Raw genomic sequence first — 15,819 nt, forward strand, 5'->3', positions numbered from 1 at the left:
TCCCTGGGCAGGTCTGGAGACCTGGGAGACAGGGCCCGTTGCCATGGTAACCCGACAGGAAATCTCTGGTTACCAACAAGGCACATAGCTCTCTACTTAAGAGAGAGGAAGGAAACCCCCAGGTGTGTTCTCCTGGCTGTGTGTGTGAGGGAAGGCTGTGCTGAGTGCCAGCTTCTCTTATCCAACTATTCCCCAACCATCCCCCGTCCTCCTCATCTCCTGGACTGTCTGTGCTGCCTGGAATCCCTGCACTGTGGAGGAATCTTCTGCTGTCCCAGTGAATCTGCCTGGATCTATCCCCTGCCTGGACTTAACCCCTTGCTCTCCGTGAACCTGCCTGGACTTAACCCCTTGTTCTCCGTGAACCTGCCTGGACTTAACCCATCCCTGCCTGGATCCTCCTGTGTGGATTAACCCTGTGGATTACAATTCCCCTGTTGTTCCATATTGCCTTCCAGAGAACTGTACTGTGTTGCTGTGTCTGGTGTGGACCTGTGGACTAAAGGAACTGTTGTCTGTGCCCCAAAACCCCCCCCCAATAAAAGCATGTTGGGTTCTGTGCAATCTGCCTCTGTGTGCTCTCTGGTTCTCTTGACAGCCCCTAATCTGCTGCATGTTCACCTTGTTCTGAGACACAAGTCCCAGCATGAATCACTACAATTCTTCACCAAAAGTACATAGTGGTGAAAACTCAGCATTTAAGTAAACTGATTTGCATTATTATTTTCTATATCAGATGGAAATTGGATATTAAAGCTAAATTACAGCCAAAGAATACAAATTCTTCCTTACTGGGAGAGCACCTACTTCCTATTAGACCACTGACATCACTTTTGGACTTATACGGACATGTCTGAGGGGCCTTCTGACACTTTGAAATACTGAAAAAGAATCGATAACTAGTCCTTTGGACCACTTTTCCAGTTCACTGTTTGAACCATGTTTACCACTGAGGCAAACTGCAGCTCCCTGGTCAACACCAGCCTAGAGCAAACCATTCACCATTTATCTCCATTTATCACCATTTAAAACCATTTATCTCACGCCTGGACTACTGCAACTCCCTTCTCACTGGCCTACCCAAACAAACGCTATCCCCACTCCAGTCTATCCTGAACTCAGCGGCTAGACTCATCCACCTCACCAACCGCTCCGCTTCTGCCCCCCCCCTCCGCCAATCCCTTCACTAGCTCCCAATTGCCCAATGCATTAAATTCAAATTACTAACTCTGACATACAAGGCCATTCATAACGCTGCCCCAAACTACCTAACCGACCTGATACCCAAATACCACCCCACCCGTGCCCTTCGCTCCTCACAGGACCTCCTACTTTCTAGCTCCCTGGTCTCCTTCTCCCACGCCCGACTGCAGGACTTCTCCAGGACTTCCCCCATCCTCTGGAACTCCCTACCCCAATCCATCAGACTGTCACCTACCCTCCCCACCTTCAGGCGCACCCTGAAAACCCATCTCTTCAGGGAAGCCTACCCCACCCTCACCTAACAGCTGTTCTCCTCCACTCCTACCACTCCATCCCCCACAGCCACTTCCCCCTGTACCTCTACCCCCTCCCTCCTAGATTGTAAACTCGAAAAAGCAGGGCCCTCGAACCCCTCGTGTATTGTTTTGTTACTGTATTGTCTCATGTACTGTCCCCCACTCTAATGTACAGCGCTGAGCAAACCTTTTGGCGCTATATAAACACTGTATAATAATAATAATAATTCACCCTGTGATCTGACTCATGGAAATCAATTCATTCATACTTAAAAGAGAAGTGTGGCCAACGCTTTGTTTGGTCATACTTCTCTTCTGGGTCATAGTTCTGCACTCCTGTAACACAGTCTCAACAGACAATGGTCTAAATCCTACTGTTGGCTGACATCACAGAGCCAATCCAGGCTACAATAATGTTGGGATCCACACATATGCCTGACCAGCATCTGGCTCAGCGTCTAAGCACGGCGCTGAGAGCCTGTGCCAGCCAGTCCCACCCCCTCCAAAGTCAAGAACTTCAGTGAACTCTTAAAGCGGCAAAGCAGAGAACAGTGGCTGATAGTCAATGTTCTCTGCTCAGAGTGGACAGAGAGCTGAGCTATCAGAGATCATGTGATTGCTCAGTTCTTGGCCTTAGAGCCGGCGGAGGGCATCTGCAGCATCAAACCAATGATTCAAACAGTATGGAGTAGTATGTAGTTTAGTATTGTAGTACGAGTATGTTTGTTTATTTTTTAGCAATCCCACACATCTTCTTTAACCACTAGCCTACAGGGCACTTCTACCCCCTTCCTGCCTACAGGGCACTTCTACTCCCTTCCTGCCGACAGGGCACTTCTACCCCCTTCCTGCCTACAGGGCACTTCTACCCCCTTCCTGCCTACAGGGCACTTCTACTCCCTTCCTGCCTACAGGACACTTCTACCCCCTTCCTGCCGACAGGGCACTTCTACCCCCTTCCTGCCTACAGGGCACTTCTACCCCCTTCCTGCCTACTGGGCACTTGTACCCCCTTCCTGCCCAGGACAATTTCCAGCTTTCAGCGCTGTTGCACTTTGAATGACAACTGCGCGGTCATACAACACTGTACCCATATGAAATTTTTATCATTTTTTTGTGACAGATAGAGCTTTCTTTAGGCGGTATTTAATCACCTCTGGGATTTTTATTTTTCCTAAACAAACCAAAAACCACTGAAAATTTTGAAAAAAAAGTTTTTTCTTAGTTTTTGTTATAAAATTTTTCTCCTTCACTAATGTGTGCTAATGAGGCTGCAGTGATGGGCACTGATAGGCTGCACTGATGGACACTGATAGGTGGCACTGATGGGCACTGATGAGGAGGCACTGGTAAGTGGCATTAATGGGCATTGACAGGCATCACTGATGGGCATTGAAAGGCAGCACTGATATATGGCACTGATAGGTGGCACTGATAGGCAGCACTGACTGGCACTGTTAGGTGGCACTGACTGGCACTGTTAGGTGGCACTGACTGGCACTGTTAGGCGGCACTGATAGGCAGCACTGATGGGCATTGACAGGCAGCACTGATGCACACTGATAGGTGGCTCTGACTGGCAGCACTGATAGGAGGCACTGACTGACATTGATAGGCGGCACTGACTGACACTGATAATATTATTGGGATTTTCTTTTTTTTTTCACTTTCGGAGATAATGGAAACATAACTAATAGAGAGGATTAATCTCCCTAACAGGGGCACAGACAGCAATAAAAACCTGACCATTAGGTGCTCTAATCCCTTTCCACTGTATTTGAAACTAAAAAGTTTTTCCTTTTGTTATAATTTATATGTTGCAATCTGTGTTTATCAATGTCTGTGAGTCCCCAAAAATTGTCAGTTTTGGTGTATAATATAGAATAAAGAATAACACACACCTTCAAAAAAAAATATAAACAACAATATTAGTATTAATTTCAGTGTTTAATATATGTTATAAATGCACTTGGTCATATATATATATATATATATATATATATATATATATATATATATTGTCACGTAACTCATTGGTAAATCCTAATTTATAGCATGTTTAACATTTTTCATAATTACCTTCCACCAATCTTCATTTGAATCATCCAATATAGTAATTTTATCACCAGGCCTACAAATAAAAACATAAATAAAACTTTTTCAAATATAGATGCATATGAATAGTTTGAATATTTTTTTGAATACAGATGCACTGATATGTAATCTCACATAAAAGTATATTGAAAAATATTAGTGGCCTCACGATGAAGTTGGTAATGAATACATTATTACTATTACTGTAGGATATATATATATATATATATGTATATATATATATATACCAGGGGCGGACTGACAACTCATGGGGCCCCTGGGCAATAGGGGATCATTGGGCCCCTGTGTCCTTGCCCAAACTCAAAAAAGCCTATGAAAAAGGTACCAGGGGCATCTCATGGGGCCCCCTACTGACCCCGGGCCCTCGGGCAGTGCCCGAGTTTCCAAATGGTCAGTCCGCCCCTGATACATACATACATATATATCTGCCACCACCAGTAGGTAGATCCCATTGCTTTTACATTAGTGTTTTAAAAATCACTTGTTTAAGAAACACATTTTCTGGAACTGACTTTACCCAGGATTTATATCATTACCGCCAGGTATGTATGAGTAAAATATATACGTATTTGTTCTTCAGGCCTAACGACCTATTTAAATATTTAAGTTTACACTTTTCCAGTTAGCAGATAAAATTAAATAAAATCCAATGAAATATGTTTCACTTCTTTGCTTTATATCAGTGATAAACCAGCTGTTAAACTCAAATGAGACAGAGGGCCAAAAATTAAAAATAACTTTTCAAATGGCAATATTCATTTCACTGATGGCAGCACCCATCTAATTCCAGTGCTGCTAAATTATTTGCTGCCTTAACAAATTCAAATAACAATATTTTCAAACACAGTTATTACTACATATTTAATTATGCAAGGGAATGTAAGTTTTATTAGCCATAATGCAGTCTGAGACATATGTGACATCATTAAGTTGCAATGGACAAAGGCTGAAAAAAGTGTTGAATGTTGGCCAAAGAACTTCAGTTTGACATGCTTGCTGTAGTGTATTGTCTCTACACAACACATCCCTTGCATACTGGCTGAAGATAAAATGGTATACAGAAAGAATAAAAAATCTGCAGTCTTATATGGGACCATTATATCAGACCAAGATAATGTCTGAGGAAAAAAAAAAAAAAAAAAGCAAAGGCGAATTTGCATTGGAATAGCAAAGCCACTGCATTTGTTCTTGTCATTGCTTGATAATCACAGTTTTACATTCTGTTTGTGCTAAAACTATGGACTGAACCAGGGGCGGACTGACAACTCATGGGGCCCCCGGGCAATAAGGGATCATGGGCCCCTGTGTCCTTGCCCAAACTCAAAAAAGCCTATGAAAAAGGTACCAGGGGCATCTCATGGGGCCCCCTACTGACCCTGGGCCCTCGGGCAGTGCCTGAGTTTCCAAATGGTCAGTCCGCCCCTGGGCACAATATAGTTACTGTTGTTGGAAGACAACAGGGTGCACATATACAACTATATAGAGTAACTGAACATTAAGGGGAGAGAGAGGCAATGAGGATGTTATGTTTCATTCTACAAAGTCTCTGTAAAGTCTATGTAAGTCCTGGTAGAGATGAATGAATACTTATAAAAATTCAGCAAACCCGATCAGTGAATCCTATTAAAGTTTATTAAGGGCAAATCCTGTTAGCAAATATGCGAAATTTTTGAGCTAATAAGCAAGATATTGTAAAAGAAAGGGCATGGGAAACTAAGTGCTACCAGAGGACACATACACCAGCTCCAACATTTTTTTTACCGTGCAGCAGAGAGGGGATCCTTTTCATTCGGGTTTGAGGGTAAAGGAAAAACAGGAACCCTTTAAATTACTGGTTTGAGTGTTAAATCCTAACATGGTGTTACAAAACAGTACAATTTTCATGGCCAGCATCATCAGTGTACACTGGCAGCAAAAATGTGGCTGTGATTTTTGCTTGTACAATTAGCCTGCCTTACATACAGCAGCAACATCCCATTCTTATGTATTTCAGCTTAAAAAGGCAACGTAGCTTTAGCAGCAGCACAATCAAGCTGTAATATAGCTGTTTTGACCCACGTAAAAAAAAACAGGCCAATGGTTGGGTGAGGCTGTCCCTGTTTTTACTGATTTAAAACTGTCCCGTCACCTGGCAATTTCTATTAACCACTTCCAGACCGGACACTTTTACCCCCTTCCTGACCAGGGCAATTTTCAGCTTTCAGCGCTATCACACTTTGAATGACAATTGCGCGGTCATGCAACACTGTACCCATATGAATTTTTTACCATTTTTTGAGACAGATAAAGCTTTATTTTGGTGGTATTTATTCAGCGCTGGGATTTTTATTTTTTTTGCTATGTAAATGACAATGTCCAAAAATTTTGAAAAAAAGTGTTTTTCTTATAAAGTTTTGCAAATAAATAATATTTCATCATAAATCTTGGCCAACATTTATTCCGTTATCTTTTTAGTAAAAAAAAAATAAGCCAAATTAGTTTATAACCAAAAATTATAATTTTTAAACATTTTTTTTTACATTTTTTTTATATTATTATTTATTTTATTTTTTTTTATTTTTTTTACATACTGTCACCATGGTGACACTGTACTACTTTTGGGGGATGATGAAGATTTTTTTTTTTTTACACTGATTGCTTTTACACCCATATAGGATGTAAAAGCAATAATTTCTCTTTCTCTCTGTCTGCATTCTTGCAGGCATTGAGAACTACTGAGTGAGCTGTGATAGGTCACAGCTTGTCACATGGTACAAGGCTGTTGTGAATAGCCTTGTACCATGTGACCTTTGTGATCATTCACAGATTTCACACGTAGTAAGCAATGATATCACAAGTGACATCTTGCTTACTACTTTGCATGTGATCACTGATTGGCCAATCAGTGATCACATGATCGGGACCTCGTACAGAGGTCCCGTCTAATGATCGGTGTTTCACTGTGTCCGGAGGACACAGCGGGCACCGGATTGCGGTGCTGCACGCTCCCAGGGAGCGTGCACCGCTAGAAATGGTGGGTGCCGTTTATGAAGTGGAGTGCCACCGTCCTGCCGTTTATAAACAGCAGGCGGATGGCAAGTGGTTAAACCAGCAGACTTTAATTTACACAAGCAGGGTGTGGGGAGGCCGTTTATAAACGGCCACCCGACCCTGCAGTGCCACCGTTCGGCCGTTTATATACAACGGCTGGACGGGAAGTGGTTAACCTCACATTATAAATTAAGAGAATCAGGGGTGGACTGACAACTCATGGGGCCCCCGGGCAACAGGGGATCATGTGGCCCCTGTGTCCTCGCCCACACTCAAACCACACTCAAAAAAGCCTATGAAAGGTACCAGGGACATCTCATGGGGCCCACTACTGACCCCGGGCCCTCGGGCAGTGCCCGAGTTCCCCAATGGTCAGTCTGCCCCTGAAGAGAATACAGATAATACTGCAGTGCAATAATTGGCAAGCAGCAGGACAATTTAAACTAACATGATTGGGCTCCAATACATTAGAGAATCAGGGCTCAGGTGTAAAACTGGGCAGCAATAAAACATGAAAAAATAGGCAGAAAAAGATGTGAACAGCATTATATAAGCAGTGTCATCAAAGGGCAGAGAGTGATGGTCTGCAGTGCAAAGCAGGACAAATCTCACAAGTTCACAGTACACTTGATCCAGCAGCTCCATATCAATGGAAGGTATCCATGTACTGTAACAATAAAAGAAGATTCATCCTGCTTTCACATTTAGCTTTGATCTGCATCAAATGATGCAGTAGTGTGCTGCAAACAAAAGACTGCTAAAAAACACATGGTAAGCAACAAGTGTGGGTTTTGAGCACCTCAGACTTACCGGTGACTTCTGCCCTCAAATCAACCATTCTCTAAAATGAAAGACAAAGAAATCCCTAATAATAAAGACCCCCCACCTCCAACATAGGCAACACAGGGGTGGATGCCCAAGCAGCTTGCATTCAAAGTCAAAGCACAGTTTCCTAACCAAACACAATTATTCCCTATGCGGTTTGTCAGCTTTCCCTATCATTTCCTAGATTGTAAGCTCTAACGAGTAGGGCCCTCTGTTCAGTGGTGTATTTAGGTTTTGTGCTGCCCTAGGCAACACAAAAATCGAACGCCCCTCATCCCTGGCGTAGAGAGCCTGACACCAACCAACACCAGCCTCCCTCCCCCTGTGGAGAGAGCCTGACAGTGACCAACAACACCCCTGCCCCATCATCCCCCCCACCCAAGAGAGCCTTTTCCTAACACTCACCCCCCAGGACATCCCCGGGAACGACAGTCGGGCTCTGCATACACCATCAAGCAGCCCACAGCCTTTCTCAGATTCCAGATGGTCCTCATACTGCATATGTCCCTTCTTCCAGGGAGCAGTGCTGGCCCCCTAAAAAATGCCGCCCTAGGCAAATGCCTTGTTTGCCTTGTGGTAAATACACCCATGCCTCTGTTTCCTCTTGTACAAAATTGTATTGTAACTGTTATGTCTACCTTCATTTTGTAAAGCACTGCGCAAACTGTTGGCGCTATATAAATCCTGTATAATTATTATTATTATTATATAGTATTTATAAAGCGCCAATAGTTCGCTCAGCGCTGTACATTACAAAGGGGGACAGAACAATAACAATACAATGCAAAACATGAGGGGATCGAGGGCCCTGCTCTTTCGAGCTTACAATCTAGAAGGGAGGGGATGGTGGCACAGGTGGAGATAGCTGTGGGGGATGGAGTGGTAGGAAGAGTGGAGGAGGTCGGCAAGTTAGCAGGGGGTGGGGTAGGTTTCCCTGAAGAGGTGGGTTTTCAGGGTGCGCCTAAAGGAGAGGAGAGTAGGTGATAATCTGATGGGTTGGGGCAGGGAGTTCCAGAGGATGAGTGACACCCTGGAGAAGTCCTGGAGGCGGGCATGGGAGGAGGAGACCAGGGAACTAGAGAGAAGGAGGTCTTGTGAGGAGCGGAGTGTGCTTGTTGGGCGGTACTTGGATATTAGGTCAGTGATGTAGTTCGGGGCAGTATGGTGGATGGCTTTGTATAATAATAATAATCTCCAACTACTCACACGGATTCCATGACTAGTCTGAGCCCTCAAGAACCTAAAGAACCCTCTTTTACATTACAGAGTTGGCTTATCCAAAAGCCCCCCCATCACCACCATTGGCCTTTCAAAGCCATCTGGCCATGGTATAAAGGTCATGCAGTGCATTATGGTTGAAAAAAAAATTGGTGTTATTTACAAGTTTGCCAGGACTTTGAATTTTAGATCTGCAGGATTCGCAGCAAATCCATGGTCCTGGTAAGTCCAAACCTCATTCCTACTTTCTGGCAGTTACATTTGTAAAGTGGAAGAAGAGAAAATAAAGACTCTGGGCAAAGCAACAAATTAGATTCCCTGTCTGGATCAAAAATGAAAACAAGTGTGATTGCTTGTCATCAGGGGCGGACTGACCATTTGGAAACTCGGGCACTGCCCGAGGACCCGGGGTCAGTAGGGGGCCTCATGAAATGCCCCTGGTACCTTTTTCATAGGCTTTTTTGAGTTTGAGCAAGGACACAGGGGCCCCATGATCCCCTATTTCCCGGGGGCCCCATGAGTTGTCAGTCCGCCCCTGCTTGTCATGCATATTTTTCTCTTCCTACAGTTTTGTATTTAAAAATTTATCAGGCTGGTTTACTAAAGGGAAACTTTGCACCCTAATCTGTGTTTTAATACACATTAAAATGCTGGAAATATTCTATCAGTCTTTGATCTGATGGAACTTGATTCTGTATTGACACAGTCTAAGGTGAAAATTACTCTTTTAGGAACACAGCTGTCTATGTCTTCCCACCATTGTTTCATAGGCCTGTATAACAATATGAACAGTGACCAAAAGAATATACAGTTCAACATAAGTTTTTGAAAGAGAGGGTAAATTACCTCATAGCTAAGTCTTCAGTCTCTTGTGGTATAAATCTGTACAAGGCAATAAAAGCATCTACTGATTCCTTAAATAAAGGTACCTACAATAAAATTAAAATTAATACATTCAGTTTTTAAAAATATATATATAATTTGAGGAGAATTTTTGAGAACAAATTACAGAGGAAGAACACAAATTAGAAAATATTAAAAATTCTTCAATCAGCGATATTGTACCTTAGAAAATCTTACAAAGTTGCTATATTGAAAATATGTTTCATTAAAGCATAGATTATACAGAGAGAAGTCAAGTAAAATAATAAAGAAGAGAGAAAAAATAATAACGAAGAAAACACTACGGAAATACAGTATATATCAAATATTTGAATATAATATAATCGCCATTGTAATCACAAATGTATTATAAAATACTTTTGTATTATATCTCGGTATAGAGTCTGCCACATCTAATTCTGAATTACTATTCTGTAGATGAGTGGGTTCAGGAACATGATGAGATGATACTGTAAATTCTGGAGGAGTTGACACTTCACAGCTTAAGAGCACCGACTTACTAATAAAATGTGGAAAGAGGTGAGACTGATAAGCATTTAATCCATCACTGCTGGCATGTTTTCTAGATGTAAAATGATTAATTCACTTTAGTAAGCAGGTTCTAAAAACCTTGTTATATTGATTAGACTGATCATTAATACAAAAAAAGATTTTCTGAACTTGTGAATCTTTTAAAACTTTGAGGCTGGTTTATTAAATAAAATAAAAAGAGATAAGCGATGTATTCAAAAATTCGATTCGGCTGATTCGGCGAATTCGAGGAATAAATTCGATTCGAGTCGAATATATTCGCTGCGAATTTAACTTATAAAAAGGGTGTTTCTAGGCTTCAGAGAGCCTTTATATTAGTGCAGAACACTGTACCTTTAATTTAAATGCCCTTGGAGTCTGCTGGGGAAGAGAAATAATACTGTCAGTCAGTATGACATGCAGATGAGTGCCGTCGATCTTAGAATCACCGCACACTTCACTCATTTGGGCAGTCAAAACCAGAGTGTGGAGCCACAGTGTGGCGGTGGAGGCAGCAGCAATGGGAGGCCATACAGCACCCTATGACAAAATGGAACCCACCAGCAGTGTGAGGAGACCTGAAAGTGGCACATGGCAGAGTGTGGCGATGGAGACAGCAGCAATGGGAGGCCGTACAGGGACCCATGAGACACTCTGGACCTGGCAGCAGCATGAGGAGGCGGTACGGGGGCCCATGGCAGATTACGGGCCTGGCAGCAGCAATGGGAGGCCCGTAATCTGCCAGCACCCTATGACAAAATGGAACCCACCAGCAGTGTGAGGAGACCTGAAAGTGGCACATGGCAGAGTGTGGCGATGGAGACAGCAGCAATGGGAGGCCGTACAGGGACCCATGAGACACTCTGGACCTGGCAGCAGCATGAGGAGGCGGTACAGGGGCCCATGACAGATTACGTGCCTGGCAGCAGCATGAGGAGTCGGTACGGGGGCCCATGGCAGATTACGGGCCTGGCAGCAGCAATGGGAGGCCCGTAATCTGCCAGCACCCTATGACAAAATGGAACCCACCAGCAGTGTGAGGAGACCTGAAAGTGGCACATGGCAGAGTGTGGCGATGGAGACAGCAGCAATTGGAGGCTGTACAGGGACCCATGAGACACTCTGGACCTGGCAGCAGCAAGAGGAGGCGGTACAGGGGCCCATGGCAGAGTGGCGAAGCGTAAGCAGCTTAAATTGAAGGCCATACAGAGGCCTATGTTAAAAATAATAAGATGTTTGGGACATGATTCATGGCGGATTTAGTCAGTTGTGTCAGGAACTGGTGGTTTGAAATCCAGACTAATCCACGCCTGATTCATTTTCACAAACGTGAGTCTCTCCACACTTTGGGTGGACAGTCGTGTCCTCCGCGGAGTTACAATACCTCCTGCCGCACTAAACACGCGCTCCGATGCCACGCTACTGGCCGGGCATGACAGCCTTTCAAGGGCAAATTCAGCTAGTTGGGGCCAAAGGTCAAGTTTCGTTGCCCAGTAGTCAAGGGGATTGTCTACCTCGGTTGGCAGGGTGCTGTCCAAGTAGGCCCAAGCCTGTTGTTTGAGGTCCTGCTCCAGGTCCACCTGATGCTGCTGCTGCTGCGGCTGGTTAGTAGTTTCCTCACTGCGCTGGTGAAGAAAGCTACTCATCATCGACTGCAGACTGAGGCAGCCGCTGCTGGTGGAGCTGCCACTGCTCCTACCACCCCACCCCTCCCCTGCTGCCATGGCAGCGGAACGCGAGCGCACAGGGCCCACAGTGTCTGAGGATGGACGTTGGCGCAGAAAGGCAGAGACCAACTGACTACATAGGTGGTTTTTATAGTACGTTATTTTGGCCTCCCTCTCAGCAGGTGTGAAAAAGGCCACCATTTTTGAACGGTAGCAAGGGTCCAACAAGGTGGACAGCCAAAAGTCATCCCTCTGTCTGATGGTTATTATTCGGCTGTCGCTACGCAAGCAACCGAGCATGCTATGGGCCATTTGTGCCAAGGAATGCGAGGGACTCCCTGCCTCCATCTCCACAGCATACTGCCACGGTGCGTCTGGGTCCTCTGTCTCCTCCTCCTCCTCTACCAGATGCTCCTGCTCCTCCACTCCTGTCCGCTGAGTGGAAAAACCACCCATTTCACTCAATAATTCCTGAGCACCAATGTCCTCCTCTACCTCCTCCTCTTCTTCCTGTCCTGCCCCCACAGGGGTCATGTGGCGTTGAGATCTGTGCGCCACGTCTACCGCACCCTGACCAGCCATTGTTAACAGCATTTGTTCCAGGACGTGCAACAAAGGAATGACGTCGTTCATCCCATAGTCCTGCCGACACACGAATAGCGTGGCCTCCTCAAAGGGCCTGAGCAAGCGCAGGTGTCACGCATGAGCTGCCAATGGCTGACATCTAAGTTACACAGGGGAGTACCTTTATCCGCTTGTAACATCAGGAAATCGGTGATGGCCTTTCGCTGTTCGTAAAGGCGGTCTAACATGTGTAGGGTTGAATTCCACCTTGTTGCAACGTCGCAGATCAGGCGATGCTGTGGAATTCCGTTCTGCCGCTGCAGCTCAAGGAGGGTGTGCTTTGCGGTGTAGGAATGGCTGAAATGCATGCAAAGTTTACGTGACATTTTAAGGATGTCTTGCAGTGGGATGGTGGATTTTAGGAACCGCTTGACAACCAGATTGAACACGTGAGCCATGCATGGCGCATGGCACAACCTTCCTTGACGCAGAGCAGACACCATGTTCTTTCCGTTGTCGGTCAACATGGTTCCGATTTTCAGTTTGCGCGGAGACAGCCATCTGTCGATTTCTCTGTTCATTACACTCAGAAGTTCCTCCCCTGTGTGACTACGTTCGCCAAGGCATACCAGGTGCAGCACAGCGTGACACCGTTGCGCCCTGCACATGTGATATGCCGGTCGGGTAATGGGACTTGGCACGGGGGTGGCGGCTGAGGACACGGCGGAAGAAGAGGTGGTAGAGGCGGACATCTTTTCTGGACCAAGGACGTGCAAACGTGGAGGCAAAAGCGGCGTGACCTGTCCAAGTTGCTGGTGCGGCTGTGCCGGCACCACGTTCACCCAGTGGGCCGTAAATGACATGTACTGTCCCTGACCGTAGTTACAGCTCCACACGTCGGCGCTGCCGTGCACTTTGGCAGAGACCGACATGCTCAAAGACTGGCCCACCATCTCTTCTACATGTGAATGCAGGGCTGGCACTGCCTTTTTGGCGAAGAAATGCCGGCTTGGCACTCTCCACCGCGGCTCGGCACAAGCCATCATTTCTCGGAAAGGTGCTGAGTCCACCACTTGGAAAGGGAGGGACTGCAGCACCAGCAACTTGGACAGGAGGACGTTCAGCTTTTGCACCTCGGGTGCGTGCTCGCAAACTGTTGTCTCTTGGAAATGGATTCCAAGAAAGACTGCTGACGGAATCCGTGAAGAGGAGTAGCAGGAGAAGGAGCATCTGAACGAGCGGAAGATGCCAACGAGCAACAACTCCCCTCAGCAGAGGTGTTGGAGCCTTGACTGGCTGATAGAGGGCGATTGACGTCGGGTGACGGAGCAAGTAACGGAGCGGGTGATGGAGCGGGAGCTGGGGCAGGCAGAACCGCCGTATCTTTATCACGGTTTTCCCAGGCCACCGAATGGCGATGCTGCATATGCTGACGCAACGCTGTAGTCCCAACATGGGCCCCCTGGCCACGCTTGACTTTCTGGCCACATAGTCGACATACGGCTACGTTTACTTCCTCGGGCGGCTTGACGAAAAATTGCCACACCGCCGAGTAGGAAACTTTGCCCCCGCTACTCCTCACTGGCTGACTGCTACTTCCTCCGTGCACACCGGCACCACTACTGGCCGTGGTGGTAGGCTGCAGTGGAGCTGGTGCTCTACTCCGTGGCCGTTTGCCTCCACTGACACTGCTGCGACCCTGCTGCCTCCTGGGCAACCCACCGACTGTTTTGCTCGCTGCCAAGCTGGCACCCTCTTCTCCTGATGATGCGGAAGCAATAGCCTGATGACGACGAGGCTGCCAAGTGCGATCAGCCTCATCATCATCAATTAGGGTCTCCGCCTCACTACTAGCCCCCTCGGCTGCGTGTGGGTCAGGAGACAGACCTGTCTCTAGACCGGCTACCGAGCCACTCTCCTCGCCAGTACTTCTTCGCCTGGCTGCTGAAGAGGCGGATGTCTCCCCCCGTTCCTGACCGCCCTCTGTTAGCTCTTCCTCACTGTACAGCATGCGATACTTCGCTTGGTGAGGGAGCACCAAAGGACAGGGGCAGGTAGAGGACACGTGATTTCAGTGGACTTGCTCCTGGGCCATGCCAACTAACGGTTGTGTCTGACATACCCACCGACCGTTGGCTGTAGGTGTCAGAGGTGACCTGGGAAGAGGAAGACGACCGAGCCAACCAATCGATGACGGCAGGGTTGTCGGTGGAGACACGACCGCTGGATGACACCGGGAGCACTGGCCTCTGGCTGCGACTAGTGCTGCCTCGACCCCTTCCTCTGCTGCCACGTCTGCTCACTCCTGAAACATTGCCTCCTCTGCCACTCCTCTGCGTGTTGTCTGACATACTCTTTAATTCAACGATTCTGTGTCCCTGAGTAACGATTCTGTGTCCCTGAGTAACAATTCTGTGTCTGTCCCTGAGTAACAATTCTGTGTCCCTCAGTAACAATTCTGTGTCCCTCAGTAACAATTCTGTGTCTGTCCCTGAGTAACAATTCTGTGTCCCTCAGTAACAATTCTGTGTCCCTCAGTAACAATTCTGTGTCCCTCAGTAACAATTCTGTGTCTGTCCCTGAGTAACAATTCTGTGTCCCTGAGTAACAATTCTGTGTCCCTCAGTAACAATTCTGTGTCTGTCCCTGAGTAACAATTCTGTGTCCCTGAGTAACAATTCTGTGTCCCTGAGTAACAGTTCTGTGTCCCTGAGTAACAATTCTGTGTCCCTGAGTAACAATTCTGTGTCCCTGAGTAACAATTCTGTGTCCCTCAGTAACAATTCTGTGTCTGTCCCTGAGTAACAATTCTGTGTCCCTCAGTAACAATTCTGTGTCCCTCAGTAACAATTCTGTGTCTGTCCCTGAGTAACAATTCTGTGTCCCTGAGTAACAGTTCTGTGTCCCTGAGTAACAATTCTGTGTCCCTGAGTAACAGTTCTGTGTCCCTGAGTAACAATTCTGTGTCCCTCAGTAACAATTCTGTGTCCCTCAGTAACAATTCTGTGTCCCTCAGTAACAATTCTGTGTCTGTCCCTGAGTAAGAATTCTGTGTCCCTGAGTAACAATTCTGTGTCCCTAAGTAACGATTCTGTGGCCCTAAAGTCTCTTTGGCCCTAACTCTGTCCCTAATACAGAGAGGTCTGTCTCTCTTGAATGACCGGAGGCTAATGGAGAATTCTAAGATGGCCGCAATTTATAGCTCGACCATTACACAGTGCTGGCTGGCTGGCTGCTGATTGGCTAATGCGATCACATGTCATGAATGAATGCATTATGGGTCAGCGCGCCTTGTCTGCGCGCCTTCCCAGAGATCCCCGCTCCGTCGCCACACATGTCGCCGCCATTTTTGGAAAATTTCGATTCGCGCATTCCTAAAATTCGAAACGAATTCCACTTCGCCGAGTTCGATTCGCTCATCTCTAAAAATAAACATGAGCTAGATTAAAACAGCAAGGGTACAAGTGGATCGCCTGTCTGCATAAGTG

General features: G+C 46.2%; 1 protein-coding gene across 1 annotated transcript in view; it reads right to left on the reverse strand.

The window, feature by feature from the left end:
• Nucleotides 1-15,819, reverse strand: part of STAC (SH3 and cysteine rich domain) — a 399,298-nt gene that overhangs the window by 19,531 nt on the left and 363,948 nt on the right. The window contains exons 8-9 of the mRNA XM_089678256.1: nucleotides 9,534-9,616; nucleotides 3,579-3,630 (exon numbers count right to left, since the gene is read on the reverse strand). Of these exons, the coding sequence (XP_089534382.1) occupies nucleotides 3,579-3,630; nucleotides 9,534-9,616 (135 nt within the window). The remainder of the gene's footprint in view (nucleotides 1-3,578; nucleotides 3,631-9,533; nucleotides 9,617-15,819) is intronic.

This window comes from Staurois parvus, unplaced genomic scaffold, assembly GCF_062004578.1.
Source record: "Staurois parvus isolate SC_StPar_1 unplaced genomic scaffold, SC_StPar_1.0 ptg000201l, whole genome shotgun sequence".
NCBI classification, from domain to species: domain Eukaryota; kingdom Metazoa; phylum Chordata; class Amphibia; order Anura; family Ranidae; genus Staurois; species Staurois parvus.